Source organism: Agrilus planipennis, unplaced genomic scaffold (genome assembly GCF_000699045.2).
Source record: "Agrilus planipennis isolate EAB-ADULT unplaced genomic scaffold, Apla_2.0 scaffold128, whole genome shotgun sequence".
NCBI lineage: Eukaryota > Metazoa > Arthropoda > Insecta > Coleoptera > Buprestidae > Agrilus > Agrilus planipennis.
Window position 1 is genome coordinate 163,141 of NW_020438862.1, and position 17,511 is coordinate 180,651.

Sequence of the window (17,511 nt, forward strand, 5' to 3'; positions counted from 1 at the left end):
AATAATGGAGGAGTAAGTATGGGAACTGATAAAGTAATTAAAAATTGATTTCAACTTTTTTTTTTGAAAAGAAACTGAAATTTTCTCCTAATTCTTAGAAATTTCTTTTGGTAAAATCTTGTTTGAAAATGAGAAATCAATTACAGAAAACCTACTTCCTAAATGACTAATGGAAAACCAATATATAAGACAGTAGTTTAGATTTTTTTTAATTTGTTAATGTAATACCTAATCAATCATCTAAAATAAAAACATTAAAATCTGCAAATCCCTAAATCAAAATGCTGGCCCTTGAAGCTGTAATATAATGAAATGTGCAATTTCTCTTTTTTTTTATTTAAAATCTAACAAACGAAAATAAAAATTCATACTTATTTTTTATAAAGTTTGCGTATAATCTGCCGTCTATCTAACAAAATACGTAAATCAATATCGTAAAACCGTTACAATGCGTGTGAACTGTTGCGCTGGTCCTTTTACTTTTAACAGCACACCGAACGCCATCTGTCTATCGTCCTTACAAACCGAATACTGGTTTGAGTCCTGAAATTTGCAGGAATCATTTTCCAACAGAATAACATACTGAAATCGAGACTACTATAATCTACCTAAGGATTGACTAATAACTGTAAAATGCTATAGCAGGATTAGACATCAAAAATTTCTCCTAAAGATATATAAATAAATATCCTGATAGACNTTGGTCAGAATTTCTTTTCAATCCAAGGTGAATTGCTGCATTTGGAACAAAAAATGATTACAAAAAAACCTGTATTTTTTCTGTACTCTGTAGCAGTAAAGCATTAAAGGAATTTTTAGAACTATAATAAAGAAAATTGCGCGATTTTTGTAAGTACTTCACACATTATACATACATATGTAGTAAAGTGGTGAAGCTGATACTTCGTCAGAAAATTCTTCAAAACTGAATTAGCGTTTTGAAATATTAACTAGCTTTTAACGTATCCTTCCCTAATACTATGTATTTTCAGAAAAGGCTGAAAAAATAGTGTTGCACGTTTATTAGCAGCTTTATTAACTAAAATCACTGCAACTATATTCATTCTATATGTGTGTCTAGTTATTGCAGTAATTTTAGTAAGGCTCTAGCCTTGGCAGGACCTAATTAACTCCTGTTAATAACAATTTAGTTGAATGTGGAAAAATGTTACAGTCAAATTAACTTCCATTGCCTAGAAGCCTAGATTATATTACTTTCCGAAAAGAGATAAATGTTTAACTTCTAATACTTGATAAAATCTTCATCCTGATCGCGATTAGCAAATCAGAAACGGTTAAGTGCATTTAAGTGTTTTAAAATTATTTTCTGCAATGATATTCCATCATACGCTAGATAGATTTAGTAGACAATTAATCGAGTGGAAGCAAGAGAAAATTTCAAGATATTTATAATAAGCACCGGTCTAACAAAATTATTGCGAAACATACGGCATACGTCAAAGAAGCAAAATAACAATTAGGGTAGTGTAATTTCTTTGACCACGAATTCCTCTGATAGGTATTTCGATAGTTTTCATCGTCAATTTTAATTGGCGGGTACAGTTACCGATCGTTAGCCGCTTCTACCACGTCGGAACGTCGGCTTTATTACACAAATTTAGTTAACATCATCGGCATCGGATCATAATAATTAACATCAGCAGTTCGCGAGCCGATAGAGGAAGAAAGATAGATTATTAAAGTAACAACAACCACAACAACAACAACAATAATAATAATAAGGCAAACGGTGCTAAATAGACAATAATTATTCGTTGAATTTTCATATCACGTTTCTTCGACTTGTCGGATGAGGCACCTTCTTGTATTTCCACTTATTATTTATCGAGCCATTGCGAGCGCGGTCGATCTGCGGCGCGGCACGGCGTTGAGAGGCCGCGGCCGCGGAAATATTCGCGTTTTTACGGCCTCTCCAACGCGCGGTTATTTTCTGCCTATAATATTCGATAGCAATTAAAACTGAAAGTTAATGCCGGGTTAGAGTTAATATAAATGCTAGCTGGTCACCGTATGATTAGTGTCACGAGTGGTAACGACTAACACTTCCAACTATGACGGGACAGAAATATTGGATCAGTGGCGTATGGTAGAAGAGCATAACAATATCCAAATTACCGCTTCTAGACCTTTTAAAAATTCCTTATAAATCAAGTATATACATAAAATCGATGTCTGTCAGTATATCCAAATAATTGCCCATCTTTATTAAGAAAGGAAACACTTAAAATCCAAAATTTCACAAAACGTTTACAATCCTAAAACGGGCTTCGACACCCAAGGTGCCATCCTCGGTTACAGGCTGTGTCTTAGCTGAGGATGACTGACGATGGGTCTGTAACTGACTGACTAACTGAGCCTCTAACTGAGAATGACATCTTGGGTGTCGAAACACATTTTAGGTTTGTAAACGTTTTAGGGAATTTTGTATTTTAAATGTTTATTTAGTTACTGTTCCACATCAAACAAAATTTCTATGAAAATTTCATTTCAAAAATTTCACATTACTCTAGGGGGTACAAGGATAAAATCATGGCAAAGAGTTCAAGTTATAAAGCAATAGTTGCTATAGCAGATAGATATAACTCTTCTAAATATTATCAAATAAAGAAGTTATCAGAAGCAGTTTAAAGATTTCCACCGAGTGTGCAGGAAAATTGAAGATTAGTTTATTGTTACAAGTGCTACGGTAATTTTGTGACGAGTCGCCTATGTCGGGTGGTCAGGTTCGAAACGTTTTGTTGCAGCTCGTTAATAAAGATGACTATGCACAATATCACTTTTTGTACATTCATCCGTGCTACACGTTTTTAAGAAATCTCATTTAGAGTATGCATATGGCAATGGATCACGCCTTCAATATCTTGCTTTAACGTGTTTTTATTTTTAAATAATTAACTGTAAACACATTGTTTACTAACGTACGTACATAGGTAATGTACCCTACTCACATGTAAGACGTATGTGTGTAACTAAGTAAGTAAAGTAGGTTCAATGTTGCCGATTATAATAAACAAAAAACTAATCAGCAAGGAACAAGGAAACTGCCACATGTTAATATGTGAAAGAAATATTAAAATATGACCTCCTACATCTACCTAAAAGCAATATTTTATTTAATCCCATTTATTGTCAGGTTAAGTAGGACATTCCTACTATTAATTGATTGAAATAGAGTATTAATATCAAAGCCCAATCAAGCTAAATAAGGATCCGGACCGGATACAGATAGGGCCTGTCCTAGCAAATTTACAGTCGGGAACACTTGCAACGTTTCATAACAAAAAATTAAAATAACGTTATTACTTTTTAAGAATGTCTTGTTCAAAAAAAAAATGTCTTATCCTCATTTACTGATCGTAAGTATTTAGTAACCATATGATGTGAATCAAATCCGTAACCTTTCGGTAGATGTTGAAAACAAATGCACACACATATAGATACAGAAGCCGTTTTTTATTTCACGCTGTTCAAGTTTAAGGCGTGTTCAATAATAACAAAGTCAGGTGGAACCGTATGAATAAAATGATACAGCTAAAATCGAACTCGTAATAAATAGACTGACTCGGTGGGAGTGCAATTGGAAATATTTTGTTTTACAGGTGCCGCCGTAAATGCGAAATTATTATTGTTTTTGTGTTGTTGTATTAATAATAATTCTGCAAATGTTTTACCGGCGTGTTGAAAGGGAAACATGCACGTTATTTCAAAATTTCCTATCGGATTGTTGCAACTGCGTTTCAGAAACGTTTACCAATTTACATTATTATTGAAAATGGCTTTTTAGCAATTCGTATAACTGGGTCATAAATATGTTGGTCATTTGCATGTTAATCATGACAAGAAAGCGTTAAAATTTTTCATAACTTCGTTAGAAAAATAACGCATTTGATTTGAAAATTGATTAACACGAACCCTAAATTATAAATCGTTTCCTTAAAATTCGTAGAAACACGTTTTCGTCAAATAACTTGCCATCTTACAACACTACCTCGCGCTTATATCATATAAATTTAATTTTTGGTTTGAACCACTACAAAGAGCAAAATTTTCGCGTTCATTTTAAAATTGGTTAAAAAGGACGAGAAATTATGAGTTATTTTCTTCGATTTCCCAAAGACCCATTTTCGTCAAAAAACGTTTCCCCTTATTCCTTTATAACATCTTGTCGCACTTAAGTCATACAAATTTAAATTTTGAACTAATGTAAAAAGAGCGATATTTTGCGCGTCCACATTTGAAAATTGATTAAAAAGAATTAAAAATCATGAATTATTTCCTAGTGTTTTCGCAAAAACACATTTTCATCAAAACGCATTCCACACATGGTGGCCTGTTCTAGTTTTAGGGAAATTCGAAGATTGATGGATAGGAAGTTATGAAGAAGCATGATCAACCTGTATTTGAACAATGACTACCTTAATAATGATCAGCGACGAATGGTATCATAGGAAGCGATTCCGTTTACTAGGTACATATGTTCGTAAAAAACTTTTGATTTTTCAATTTAAACCACACAGATATTTAATAGATGGCCAAAAATGCCCCATGTCCAAAGCAGGCAGACAAATTATAATATATGTAGGTAATTCTGGTACATAGGGGTGCGTTTCTTACATAGAAATAATCTCTGTCATTTTATAATTTCTGGCAAATTTTTAAACCCTTTGCCCGTTAGCTTGCTGGGAATGTGCCTACCAAATTTTCGATTTATTATTGCGACTCTATCTTTAACAATAGATCTTCCAGGGTTAATTTTTTTGTTGTTTGTCAGCAGTCGATACCTTCTTTGAGTCCTTTATTAATTATCAAATTAGGAACAAAACAACAGCGTGTAATCAACAGGCCGATAGACGGCTGGTTGGATGGATGGATGTTTGATCGTAGGGAGGATGACATGTGCGGGCGTCACCTGTACAGACGAGGCCCAAATTTATAACGAAAATATACATACATACATATACACATACACAGGTGCATACATACGTAGGTATAGGTTACTATGACCAAGCATGATGATGAATCTAAAACAGCAGCTGGTGTTGGTAGGTTGTTGCCTCTACTTATAATGAGCGTTATTAAAATTATTGGAGAAATTGGTGTTTTTATTACGAAACAATTTGAGATTTTTGAAATCATGTATACCCATAATGCAAAATGCTAGCACAAGTGAAAATGCATAATTTGGTGAATGAGAATCTACTTTTGTAAAAACTATCCTTTTGAACAAAACGTAACACCCTTATTCTAAGGGCTTATTGCATACAATATCCACATGCTCAGTTCTCAATTCGCCTATAGTGCATAGGCTGTTTTTGAGAGTTTATATAAAATCGATAAGGCAATCTCAGATTTCCTTCTTTATTATTACGTAAAGTTTTTGCCTAAGATCCATAATCCTGATAAATTAATGGGACACCACCTACTTCAGTAATAAGTTTTAGTTTTTATATTTTTAGTTAAGTTCAGTGCATCGTGACGGTGACGTTAATCATTATTATAATACCATTATATTACCGCAATAGGATTACTATAACAGTTATAAAATTACATTCTTCCCAATCTGAAAAACTAAAAACGTTTATTTTGAATTAGTGTTTGTACTTAATTGACATTAAAATGCGTTCGCGCAGACATCTTTAATTTTAATTTAATTTCTTTGTCACTTTTCCGCACAACAAGAGCAAAATTGAATTGAGTCGCGAAAACGCCTTATTTGATTCGCTGTTATTGCGACTTTTCGTCGAGATTATGTCGAAAATGCCTCATCGTGAGAGAGTTTTCTTTTTTGCCTTTTACTCATTTCGCCAAGTTTCGTCGTCGAGAGAAAGGAAGGCAGTTGCCTTTTGTTCCGTTTGACAGGTCGGCGTGTGATAAGTCTGAAAATGACACCGGATTTTGTCGAGAGCTTTTACCGCGATGCGACCGGCCGTTGCCGCGTACGAAAAACGCGGACCAGAACGAGCTTGTGAACTATATAAGGTATTAGTTATCGATAGGTATCGGTTACAAACACTACAAACCCTTATTGTCGTCTCTACCTTTCTTTTTCTACCACCTAAACGCACCTTGGTTTAATTACTGATATGTAGATACCAAAAAAAGAAATTCTCACATACTAATACATACGTATATCATTTTTCACATTAAGCAATAACACTAAATCGATCAAAAGAATGCAGTTGGAGAGAAAGAAGTGTATCTACTTGCACAGTAGTTTGTGCAATTGATGATAACACTACAGAATAATTATTTTCGTTAAAATGAATTGTTATTCTGTAAATTGTATTTCGATGATTTGTATTCGGTTAATTGTTTTTGGCGATCTGTTTTCGATTAATTTTCATAGACGTATCGGAGGGTTATCTAGTACTTAGGGTTAGTGTTACTTTTTGGTCTTTTTTGCATGAAAAAAATTGTACAAAAACTCAAAACCTTTAATCGTTAGTACTGCTACTGATTACTGATTAAGTTGTCTTAAATTATTGAAATTTTATGCGATTTTTATCTATATGCAAAAAAGATCAAATCTGGCATTCGTTTTTAGTATCTACAAGTATAGGTACAGTCGCTGTGGACAGTTAATCCTTGTTAATACAGAGAAACAATAATTTAAAAATTACGCATAGAAATTTCCAAAATCCGCAGTTGCAAAATGAGTAATAGACACCTGGATCCTGGATATTAACCTACACATACGTATACCTATCTGAATTAATAAATAAAAAAGCCGGCGTTCGATAACACAACAATAAAAGGTATCTAATACACGAATAAAGAATTGGTAATGACTAACAATTAGTATTTAGTTACAGATGGCATCGGGAGGTTTTAATGCGTCCTTTGTTGCTCATTCCATTGTAGTCTATCAATGAAGATGACGATTTAATAGCACGTCGACAAATTGATTTGTATAGTCCGATTATAACGCACGGTGTATGTGAGTGAAAGAGAGAACCCGTGGGCAATCGAGGTGACTTACAAACGTAACGTAACGTTTATTATTTATTATACACTACGAACTGTCGTTTTATACCTTTTATTGTGTAGATAACTACATGTGTAAATATGTATGTGTATAGTAGTAGGAGTTGGTTATGGCTTTATACAATGCCATGGAACCCTTTCCCTGCTTTTCGTAATATGAGTGTGTAAACATAGGTTAAATCTTGATTTTGTGACTTGAGTTGAGATATATCAGCAAAGTAACTCTTCCAAAAAAATTAACAAAAGGCAAAATGAAAAACTTCCCTAACTCGAGCTTCCTAAATTTTAGCCCCGTCATTGGATATCTTTTTTACACTATTGGCAATGAAAAGGTTTTATCTATGCTTAGTATAAAATTAACTATCATTTAACCGCAGGTAAATGGATTTTGGGCTGTGTACTTTATGAAAAATAAAATAAATTTTAAGATAGGCTTCCTACAGATTTAACTAATTTTACATGGCGTCGCATTAACAAGTGAGCTCTAATAGTTCTTCAACACTTTTTACCACCCTTCTATGTGTATATATACGATTGTAGTTATGGGAAGTTAAGTTAAATTGTTCTAAATTTCTTGCATCTATCCGCGCATCTCTTTTTTGGCATGATTACTACCACGTTCCGTTTATAGTCTTCCAGGACTTTCCCCGTCTCGTATATATGTGACTAACATCTTGTTCTACATATTTTAAGATTTCCGCCTCTATCCTATCTGTCTATATCTGGTGCCTTATTATTCTTTAAGCTTTTTAATGCTACACAAAATTATTATCTTATTATGGGGTATCATCCTAGCTCACCTATGTCCATACTTTCTTCCTTCTCTAAAACATCTCTTAACTCATGGTATACCTAGGTATAGGATCTCTCTAAAGATTTTTTCCACCTATCTGCTTTTTCCTCATTTTCTATTAAAATGACCCCTGTCTCGTTCCTTATACTATTACTACCTCTGACGATCCCTACAAAGATGTTTGAAAGATTCATTTCCTAGAACTTTTCAAAAAATGTAAGCAATCCGCTAGCAGAGAATTGCAATCAATTCTAATTCGTAGTATCACACTGTGTAACAGTGTTGTATTGTTGGTTATTTCTTCAATTTATCTATCCCTGCTTCTTATTAACAACGATTGACACGAAGCAAATTACGTAGGTACGTGAATCGATTTATTCTTAATCGATTTAGGTGCCTATGCTAAAGTAGATCTGTCATGCCCTGACGGTAGCCCAAAGTAAAGATCTATATTTTATGTGGATTGTTAAACGCATTTTCTCACATACCTACCTACATAAGATGATCTGTAATCATTACAAAAAACATAATAGCGCCAACTGTTGTTAGGTAGTTACACAAATTAATTACAGTTTAAACGATTCCAACTGGTTGAATGTCGCGATTCGTTTCCTTCAATTAGCCACATAATATCAACCAACGCATACTCCGCGATCGTTTATTTTTAGTGAAAATTACAAAGGAGCGAATGAGTGTGTGTTTGTGTAGAGAGCAGTTGAGTTTAGTCGTCGTGACGCTCGTCTGTTGTTTTAGCTCATTGGGCGCCGACCGGATGCCCGGCCAACGTAACAATCGATACGGAATCCCCGACCAATCCCAGCCTACTTCAAGCCTGCCTTCTTTTGTCTTTACGGAGACAATGGAGGAGCGATCGCTTTGTTTTTCTCAATGACTCTATTTAGCTTTCTTCAAATCTATTGCTGTTTACATTGGCGTAAACAGGCCGGCTAATTACATTAAAACTTTTTTTTTGCATCAGCTGGACAACACGTGCTTCACGAACGCGAACTACTTGGTCGAAATGTGCCTAACTGCAATGTACCTAATAAGAAAAACATAGGTACCCTACATAAAACCACAAAATGATCCTAAGGGATGCACAGTCACGAGTACTACAGTAAAATCTAAATAATGGAGGAGTAAGTATGGGAACTGATAAAGTAATTAAAAATTGATTTCAACTTTTTTTTTTGAAAAGAAACTGAAATTTTCTCCTAATTCTTAGAAATTTCTTTTGGTAAAATCTTGTTTGAAAATGAGAAATCAATTACAGAAAACCTACTTCCTAAATGACTAATGGAAAACCAATATATAAGACAGTAGTTTAGATTTTTTTTAATTTGTTAATGTAATACCTAATCAATCATCTAAAATAAAAACATTAAAATCTGCAAATCCCTAAATCAAAATGCTGGCCCTTGAAGCTGTAATATAATGAAATGTGCAATTTCTCTTTTTTTTTATTTAAAATCTAACAAACGAAAATAAAAATTCATACTTATTTTTTATAAAGTTTGCGTATAATCTGCCGTCTATCTAACAAAATACGTAAATCAATATCGTAAAACCGTTACAATGCGTGTGAACTGTTGCGCTGGTCCTTTTACTTTTAACAGCACACCGAACGCCATCTGTCTATCGTCCTTACAAACCGAATACTGGTTTGAGTCCTGAAATTTGCAGGAATCATTTTCCAACAGAATAACATACTGAAATCGAGACTACTATAATCTACCTAAGGATTGACTAATAACTGTAAAATGCTATAGCAGGATTAGACATCAAAAATTTCTCCTAAAGATATATAAATAAATATCCTGATAGACATTCAAAAAGTGAGATTGAAATATATGTATTTCCTCCTAAGTCTTTAGCCCCCCTGATGTTAATTGGGAATTGTAACTAAGTATGTTGAAACGCGTTTTTTCCAACATTATTTATTTTTATCAAATTTTTATATTGGAAACCCTTAAGCAAAATACAAATGTGAAAAAATTACAGTCCTAAATCCAGAAATTACAAAAATTGTACCTACTGATGTCATTAATAGTAATAAAAAAGTGAAGTCCTTTATAAGGATACTAACATGCCCTTCTGTCACAGTTATTTTTTCTTAGAAGCCAAGTATAAATTTTTGAATTAGCATACTAATAATGAATATTCAGAAGACGAAAAAGAGTATGTTGGGTATCATTTATAAAATCTAATAATAAAATAATTTTTTTTTTGAAATTTCATACAGCATATTGCAACAACTAATTATTAACGACCATTTAAACCAAAAGGATCTTTCCACGATCATTATTTTGAAAAAATAAGGGTGGTGAAACATTACCTAAACTATTAAGGAAAAATGCAGCATTTGGGATAGGCTTGCATTTATGATAATTTCGTGTTTTTTGAGGAGGTCACAACATAAACAAAATAAATCTAGATGAATTATTTAGTATTATATCTCACAAATTTGAAACCTAAAGCAAAAAAATAATCCACGAAGATAAAGTTTCCTAAAAGCCTATTAGTTACTATAAAGTTAAAGAGATGTTTCAGAACATTATTTGATATTTAAAATTATGATTGTGAGGTAAACTTCAATTTCCATAAGCAAAATCCTATGAAATTGTCTGATATTCTTTCATTTTTACCACGAAGAAAAGGGCGCAAAAATGTTGATGAAATAATCCTAACCGTGAACTTTTACTTTTACAGTTCGTCAGTGTATTTTGCTTCCCTCATGTAAAGGCCCTTATAAAATGCAACATTCAAAAGCACGTACGGGTAACAAACGTGTGGAGTGTGGACGTAGCACAAGAGTTAGGTAACGGCCGCGAAGTAACCGCTACCGGTGTTCAAGTGGATTGTCAATCACTGCATATGCCATTCATGCATCCAACCATCCATCCATCCATCCATCCTTCCACCCATGCAATTCATCCCCCTGCCTGTCTACTTTGCCGTCGTGGCCAAGCGACGTCGTCCTCTCGTCGGTCGTACTTATTATTAACGGGGGCGCAATACACTAATAACACCCATCGGATCGGATCAGAAAGAGCGAAAGAGATAGATAACGAGAGATAGACAGACGGGATAAAATCAAGGCGGCTTTGTTACGACGGGTACTGGTTTAATTGGAACCGCGGATCACCAGGCTAAAAAGAGGATGTCATTTTATGAGCCTCGAAAATGAGACAATTCCATCGGGACCCTAACTACTCTCTCAATCTCCTATGACGTTCGTTTATCCCTAATATGCGACTAAAGCTGGCAAGGACGCCGCAGCGTTAAGCATTCCGCATATTTATCCTTCCTTACTGGCCGCTGGTCCTTAATAAGTGTACCAACATAATATAACAAATTCTAATAAAGAAATATCGATCTTTTCATTGTAATAAAAAGTTAATATGATTTCAGAAAATGTGTTTGTTCAACGATATGGTCACTATACATTTTAAGGATCAACTGGAAACTTACGAAAAGTAGCTCGGTGGTAAACTCTTTGAAACTTTAGATTCTCGTAGTTTTCGGCGGGCAGATCAAAAATGTCGATGGGCGCTAAGTAGTAAAAACTCATCTTTTTGAGATATGATCCCTTACAAAGTTGCATTGCTTTGTAAGGACTTCCAAGGTACAATAAGTTATACGTATTATATGTATCGAATACATTCAAGTATGTGTTGATGTATTACACTTATGTGTCATGATTTCGGACCAGGGATGGTAATGCACTGTGCAAAAGTTAGTACACCTCAACGTCATAGTGTACTTATGGAGGAAGAAAGTTGGTGTATTCAGAGGTGTAATCAGACACCAAGACCAGAATCTTTATATAAACTAAAAGTACATTAGTAACTGTATACAACTGCAAAGAACAGATTCTGTATTGGTGAGTACACCTACTTTCTTTCTCCAAAAATACACTATGACGTTGAGGTGTACGACCCTTTTGCACAATACATTACCATCATCCTTGGTCCAAAACCATGATACATCCATAATATGCATAGATGTAATACATCAGCGTATCCTTGAACGGATTAAATACATATAATATATATCTAATAATATTATAATAGATTTAATTATATCTATTTATCTATCTATCNGCATTCGTTAGTTGCGTAATTATATCTATTTATCTATCTATCTGTATATTAAAAAAGACCTTATCTCAAGAAGATGAGCTTTTACAACTTAGACACGTTGGTAACGACCAGAATCCAAAGTTTCAAAGGGTTTGACAGAGAGTATTTTTCATAAGGATCTAGCGGGGTCGTTTTTAGAGCTGCGGTTCGGACCCTAGCATTAGAAACATTAAGGTCTAATAAGCCAATCAGGTCTGGCCCGTATAGAGTTAACCTGTGTGGTCCCGAATAAGTTTTATTATTTGGCCCTGTGCGACTTATCCAGTTTGAGCCTTAAAATATTTGGTCTTCATCAGGCAACTAGGCTTGGTGTGGATAGGGCTACCTTTGTGGCTCCTATTAGATCAGAGCCACATCGGTTTCAATTTGGATGAGATCGTTGACGTTAGGGACCAAAATGAGTAAAACAGCGCATACCATTAAAGGGTTGAAATAGAGTATTTATGTCAGGATCACATCAATCATAATAGGACACACTGTAAAAGGTTTCAGATAGGGTATCGACATCAGGGACAAGGTAATCTAGAAAGGGCATACCATTAAAGGATTTAAATAAGATAATCACATTAGGATCCGATCATACTAAATATGGCATACAGTTAAAGGGTCACATCAGTCTTACATATTTATAGGGCAAGCCCTAAAAGGTTTCAGATAGGGTATCGTCAATATTGCCATACCAGTCTAAATAAAAGTGTTAAAGGGTGAAGTAGAGGATCCCAGATCAGTCTAAATATGAGATGACGAAAAAACTGTTGCTTAGTACCTGTTTAGGGTTTATTTCGTCCTATACATTTTAGGCTGAAGAATGTGCAAAACATTGTAAGATAATTGAGAATGTCTACAGAACGTTTAACAAGTTTTCATCTAAAAACACAGATTACTCCAAAATTTCTTTTAACACTAGTTTGACATCAAAATACAAAACCTTGATTATTTTGGAAATATCTTGAGGCAAAACACTCGTAAACCACAGAGAAATTTGAATTAGTAAGACATCGATTTAGAATTGAATGACCCTATTTATATCACACACCTAATATACATATAAATAAAGTCGAGGAGTTTCATGGTCTCAGATGTCTAGGGTTTCAAATGTGAGTCAGCCCATTATTTTTAACCACTTAATAAAGAATATTTTTATAATCAATTGGCTAGCGCAGATCGACTTGATATACTGCGTTTGGAATGATATTAAGTTGTAAATTTCGACGAAATTTGTACGACTTTTTATCATTTTTTGTCCGCGAATAACCGCCTCGTTAATGCAACACCATCGGGCAGCTATTGCGAGGGTTTTTTCGGCGTGATATACCGTGAGGAGGCGTATCATAAATGTATCTGCCAAGCGACATCTTATATCTGAGGCAAATATCTGCCGCTAATTTATAACCATTCCTCTAAATATTTGTCATAGTCTTACTCCTTCTGTCTTATGCATGTTCCTGCTATATACCTCCTGCCACTGTTTTACACTAAACGCGACAGGAGATGCGCTGGACCAAATATTTCTTCGACTAAAAGTAATCTTCCATGTCGAGAAAGAATTTATATGCCTGCATAATGAATTACTAAAATAATTATTGATTTTCTCGAAAATAATTTTCATAATAGGAGAGCGGTAAGATACCAAACCCAATGTACAATAAGTCCAAAAATAAAAACCTTTGACTTCATCAGATATCTTAATGTGTAGAAGTCGAAAAAGGATTTGACCAACTGTAAAGAACACAGTAAGAAATCAATTTGTACACCGGGCACGTTTCTTCTACTAGGTACGTCGTTATTTATTTGTTTATATTTAAATTATGCTTAAATTATGTATGTTTAAATGACGGTCACCCACGAAGGATCCTTTTTCTAAATTTGAATATGTACGAGCTCTCTCGCGAGATAATCTCACTCAAAAACGTATATTATACGAAACTTGCGAGCCACATAGAAGGAAGTTACGGTAGTTCCACAGGTCAACATATACCTACCTATACATTGCATTCGGACGTCTTTATTAACGTCTTAATTTTAACTAACGTAAGTAAAAAGAGGTGCGGCCAAAAGGATTAAAGATTTATTTATGTCATAACATTAAGAAGGTTTATAAATGCAACATGTAGTTATTGGAGAGACTGAAAATCAAGGTATCGTTTACATCAAATTTATAATTTAGCAAAAACTAGTTAAATATTTCTAAATTGTGCGACTAACAAGTATTGTTTTTATTACGAGCGGTATACCTATGTAAAAAGAAGTCAAGGGAATTATCCCAGTACCTGGCAGGCAAATTGGTGAACTCGTGCTGTCCTGATTCCTAAAGGTTGCATCAGAGATAGAAGGACCTCTGAAGTTCTTAACTCTTACTTGCGAAACGTTAGGAAGAATCTGCAATCGATGTCAGCCTTTAGACTCGAATCAGGACAGCGCCAGTTTTATCTGGCACGGTTACAGAAATATTAATGTAATGAGTAATGTAAGTAATTTACATTAACAATTAATGTCAAAAAGTTACACTAGTCATTCGTTTTGCAATACTTTCCGTTAAAACCGTTACTTCTTATTGTTATAAAAGAATTTATAACTGACAAATGTTATATCTCCTTTCGTTCTTCTACAGTCCTCCACTGTTAGAAATACTTTTTTTGTTGTAATTTTGGGTAATTAATTTAGTAATTCATGTACCTACAGCTAAATATTGCCTAGTAAGAATAATATAAAATTGTGGATAATATTGTGCTAGTTATTTTTTCCTATCTGCTTTTATGCAACGTTGTTTCTTTATTTACTTCATACTTTTCATTTTGCTTCTTTAAAAATGTAAAAGAACGAAAGATGGACAAAAAACCGAGACCGCGAATGAACTCATAAAACAAAAACGGCCAGAGTGAGAAAAGCAATCAATGTCTAATTAAGAAGCCCACGGAAGAATTATATGGAACGTCTGCTGCGGCGCGGTAATTTTTTAAAAAATTTAATGTGAAACACCCCAAGGCACATTATATACTATTACTTATTATTATTATTATTATTCTCAGCCACTCGGAATGAACAAGTTGGATAATAACCGAAATATTTTGACGCGTTATCCAATCCACACTACACCGTCACTAATGATCTATAACGCTACGACGTATTTAAGTGGATTACCGCGAGCGGCTAACAATAAGCAACAGTGATTGATATTACATAATTAAGAGCATAATAATAACTTTTTCGACACGAACGGTAGGTAAAGGACTCGGCGCTATAGGAAGTCTTTAATTCCCTTTATAACGTATGATTAACAGTTTACTCCGAAAATTGCTGAACACGTGAATTAACAACTTATTGTGCAGATATTATTTTTTTTTTAAATTTAGTTTGCCTATTATAAATTCGCCACTGATTGACATACATAAAACGGTATGGGTTTAAGTTTGGTCGTGGTAAAAGAGAATTTCCTGATTGCCATATGTAAAATTCCATGCACCCAACGCGTTGGGATTAATTTGTGCTGGGAAAGGTTTCCCTGATTGGTATATGTAAAGTGCTATGTACCAAGCATTTAGATTAGGTTGTAGTGAGAAGGGGTTTCCTGATTGCCAAGGGTTTAGGTTAAATTATGATGAGAGAGTATTTCCAGATTGGCATATCTAATGCGTTATACACTAAGGATTTAGGTTAAATTATGATGAGAAAGGATTCCCTGATTGGAATAGGTAAAGCGCTATGCGTCAAGGGTTTAGGTTAAATTATGATGAGAGAGTATTTCTAGATTGGCATATGTAATGCGTCATACACTAAGGATTTAGGTTAAATTATAATGATAAAGGATTCCCTGATTGGAATAGATAAAGCGCTATGCGTCAAGGGTTTAGGTTAAATTATGATGGGAGTGGATTTCCTGATTTGCATAAGTAAAGCGCTATGCGCCGAGGGTTTAGGTTAAATTATGAAAAAGAAAGGATTTCCTGATTGAGATTTGTAATGCGCTATGCAAGCGTAAGAGATTTCTTGATCGACATAGGTAAAGCGCTGTGCGCCAGGGGTTTAGGTTAAATTATAAAAAAAAAGGATTTCCTGATTGGGATATGTAATGCGCTATACACGAAGCGTTTCGATTAGATTATGATGAGAAGAGTTCTTGATCGGCAAAGCTAAAGCGCCATGCGCCAAAGGTTTAGGTTAAATTATGCAGAGAGAGGATTTCTTGACTGACATATGTAAAGCGTTACATACGAAGCGTTTAGGTTAAGTTATAGTTGGAAAGCAAACGCACCAAGTGCTTGGGTTTGGTCATGGTGTAGGGGATTGCCATCATTGAAATGTAAGTGCTATGCACCACTGACAACGTTTACCATCAATATAAATTTGAACGGATTCAACTAGTTAAACTATTGTTACTTTTTCGCATAGGAATAATTCGATATCAGCTAAACATTGAAACCATCATCCGACACCTTCCTTCGTATCCTACACCAAATACACGGAGTAGTTCCTTTCGGATAGGAAAAAAAAAAAGAAGAAATCGACCGTAGGAATGTCGCAGATGACGTTTTTAAGTGTGATCGTCAGTTCTTTGTCGGTGCTGAAGCTCCGTCATTAGAGTGTGAGTCAGCAGAGCGCGAGTGTCGACGGTGCGCGTTTTTGAAGAGAGCGATGCAATGCGAGAAGCGCTGCCCTCGGCGTTCGCTGCCTGGTTCTTGGACGGCACCGGCGAGGAACGGCAACGGACCGACCGCGACCGGTACGAGCTGTCAAGCCATCGAAATGTTTGATGCCAGTTAGATTAATGTTTTTACGATATTACCCGTTTCTTTTCTCCGGCACTTGGAGTTTGACTCAGCAATTTCAACACGACATATAAGTCGCTATATAGCTGGTCGATGCACAGCTTGACGATGTTATATTGAAGCAATCCCCGGGTCATCGAAAATGCGAAGAAAATACACTTTGCTATAAACCTACATATTTACTTCAAACAAGCTTAATATGAGAGCTCTAGTCCAAGGGAAAAAGCGGAAAAACGTATGAGAAGATTTTTGTAGAAAATTTCATTATTTTTTCAATAGACTTGGTCCCATTAGTGTACCTAAGCTTTTTTCTGTTCATGAGAGAGACATAAACCAAAATATCTGACAAAGTAGATAGATATTCATTCTCACGCTTTGCTAATGGAAATATGACTACTTATTATGAGCTTTCTTTATACTAAAACTGTAGGTACTTGTATTTAACCAGCTCTTTTATATCATTATCAGCTTTTAAACGCTCTGTGTTTCTATCAACTAGGTATAGTAAATTACCATAAAATTATGATAGGCATTACACAAATATTGCAAATGGTAATACAAAAACTTCTCAAGCAATTTTTGACAAAATTAAAATTTATAATTTATTAACAAATTGGAAGTTGAAAATTAAAAAATGTTATTTCTCCTTGATTAGAGAGTTAACTTGATCACTGAGATTGAACTGAAATTATGTCAGTTATCTTGGTATTCATTTCTTCCCACAAATTTTTCCAGAATGTTGAGCTACGATAAGGGATAAACAATTTATTTATAGTGGAAACCCAAATCCAACGTTTCGCCTATT

General features: G+C 34.5%; 2 protein-coding genes across 10 annotated transcripts in view; one reads left to right on the top strand and one right to left on the bottom strand.

The window, feature by feature from the left end:
• The window catches only part of LOC108738151, a 78,099-nt gene that overhangs the window by 37,124 nt on the left and 23,464 nt on the right, over positions 1-17,511 (bottom strand). The gene's annotated exons all lie outside the window — the stretch shown is intronic.
• On the top strand, positions 5-8,928 carry LOC112904281. Its single transcript, XM_025973924.1, has 3 exons — positions 5-12; positions 5,767-6,000; positions 8,552-8,928. Exons 1-3 carry the CDS (start codon positions 5-7, stop codon positions 8,688-8,690), a joined length of 381 nt encoding a protein of 126 aa, XP_025829709.1. The 3' UTR covers positions 8,691-8,928.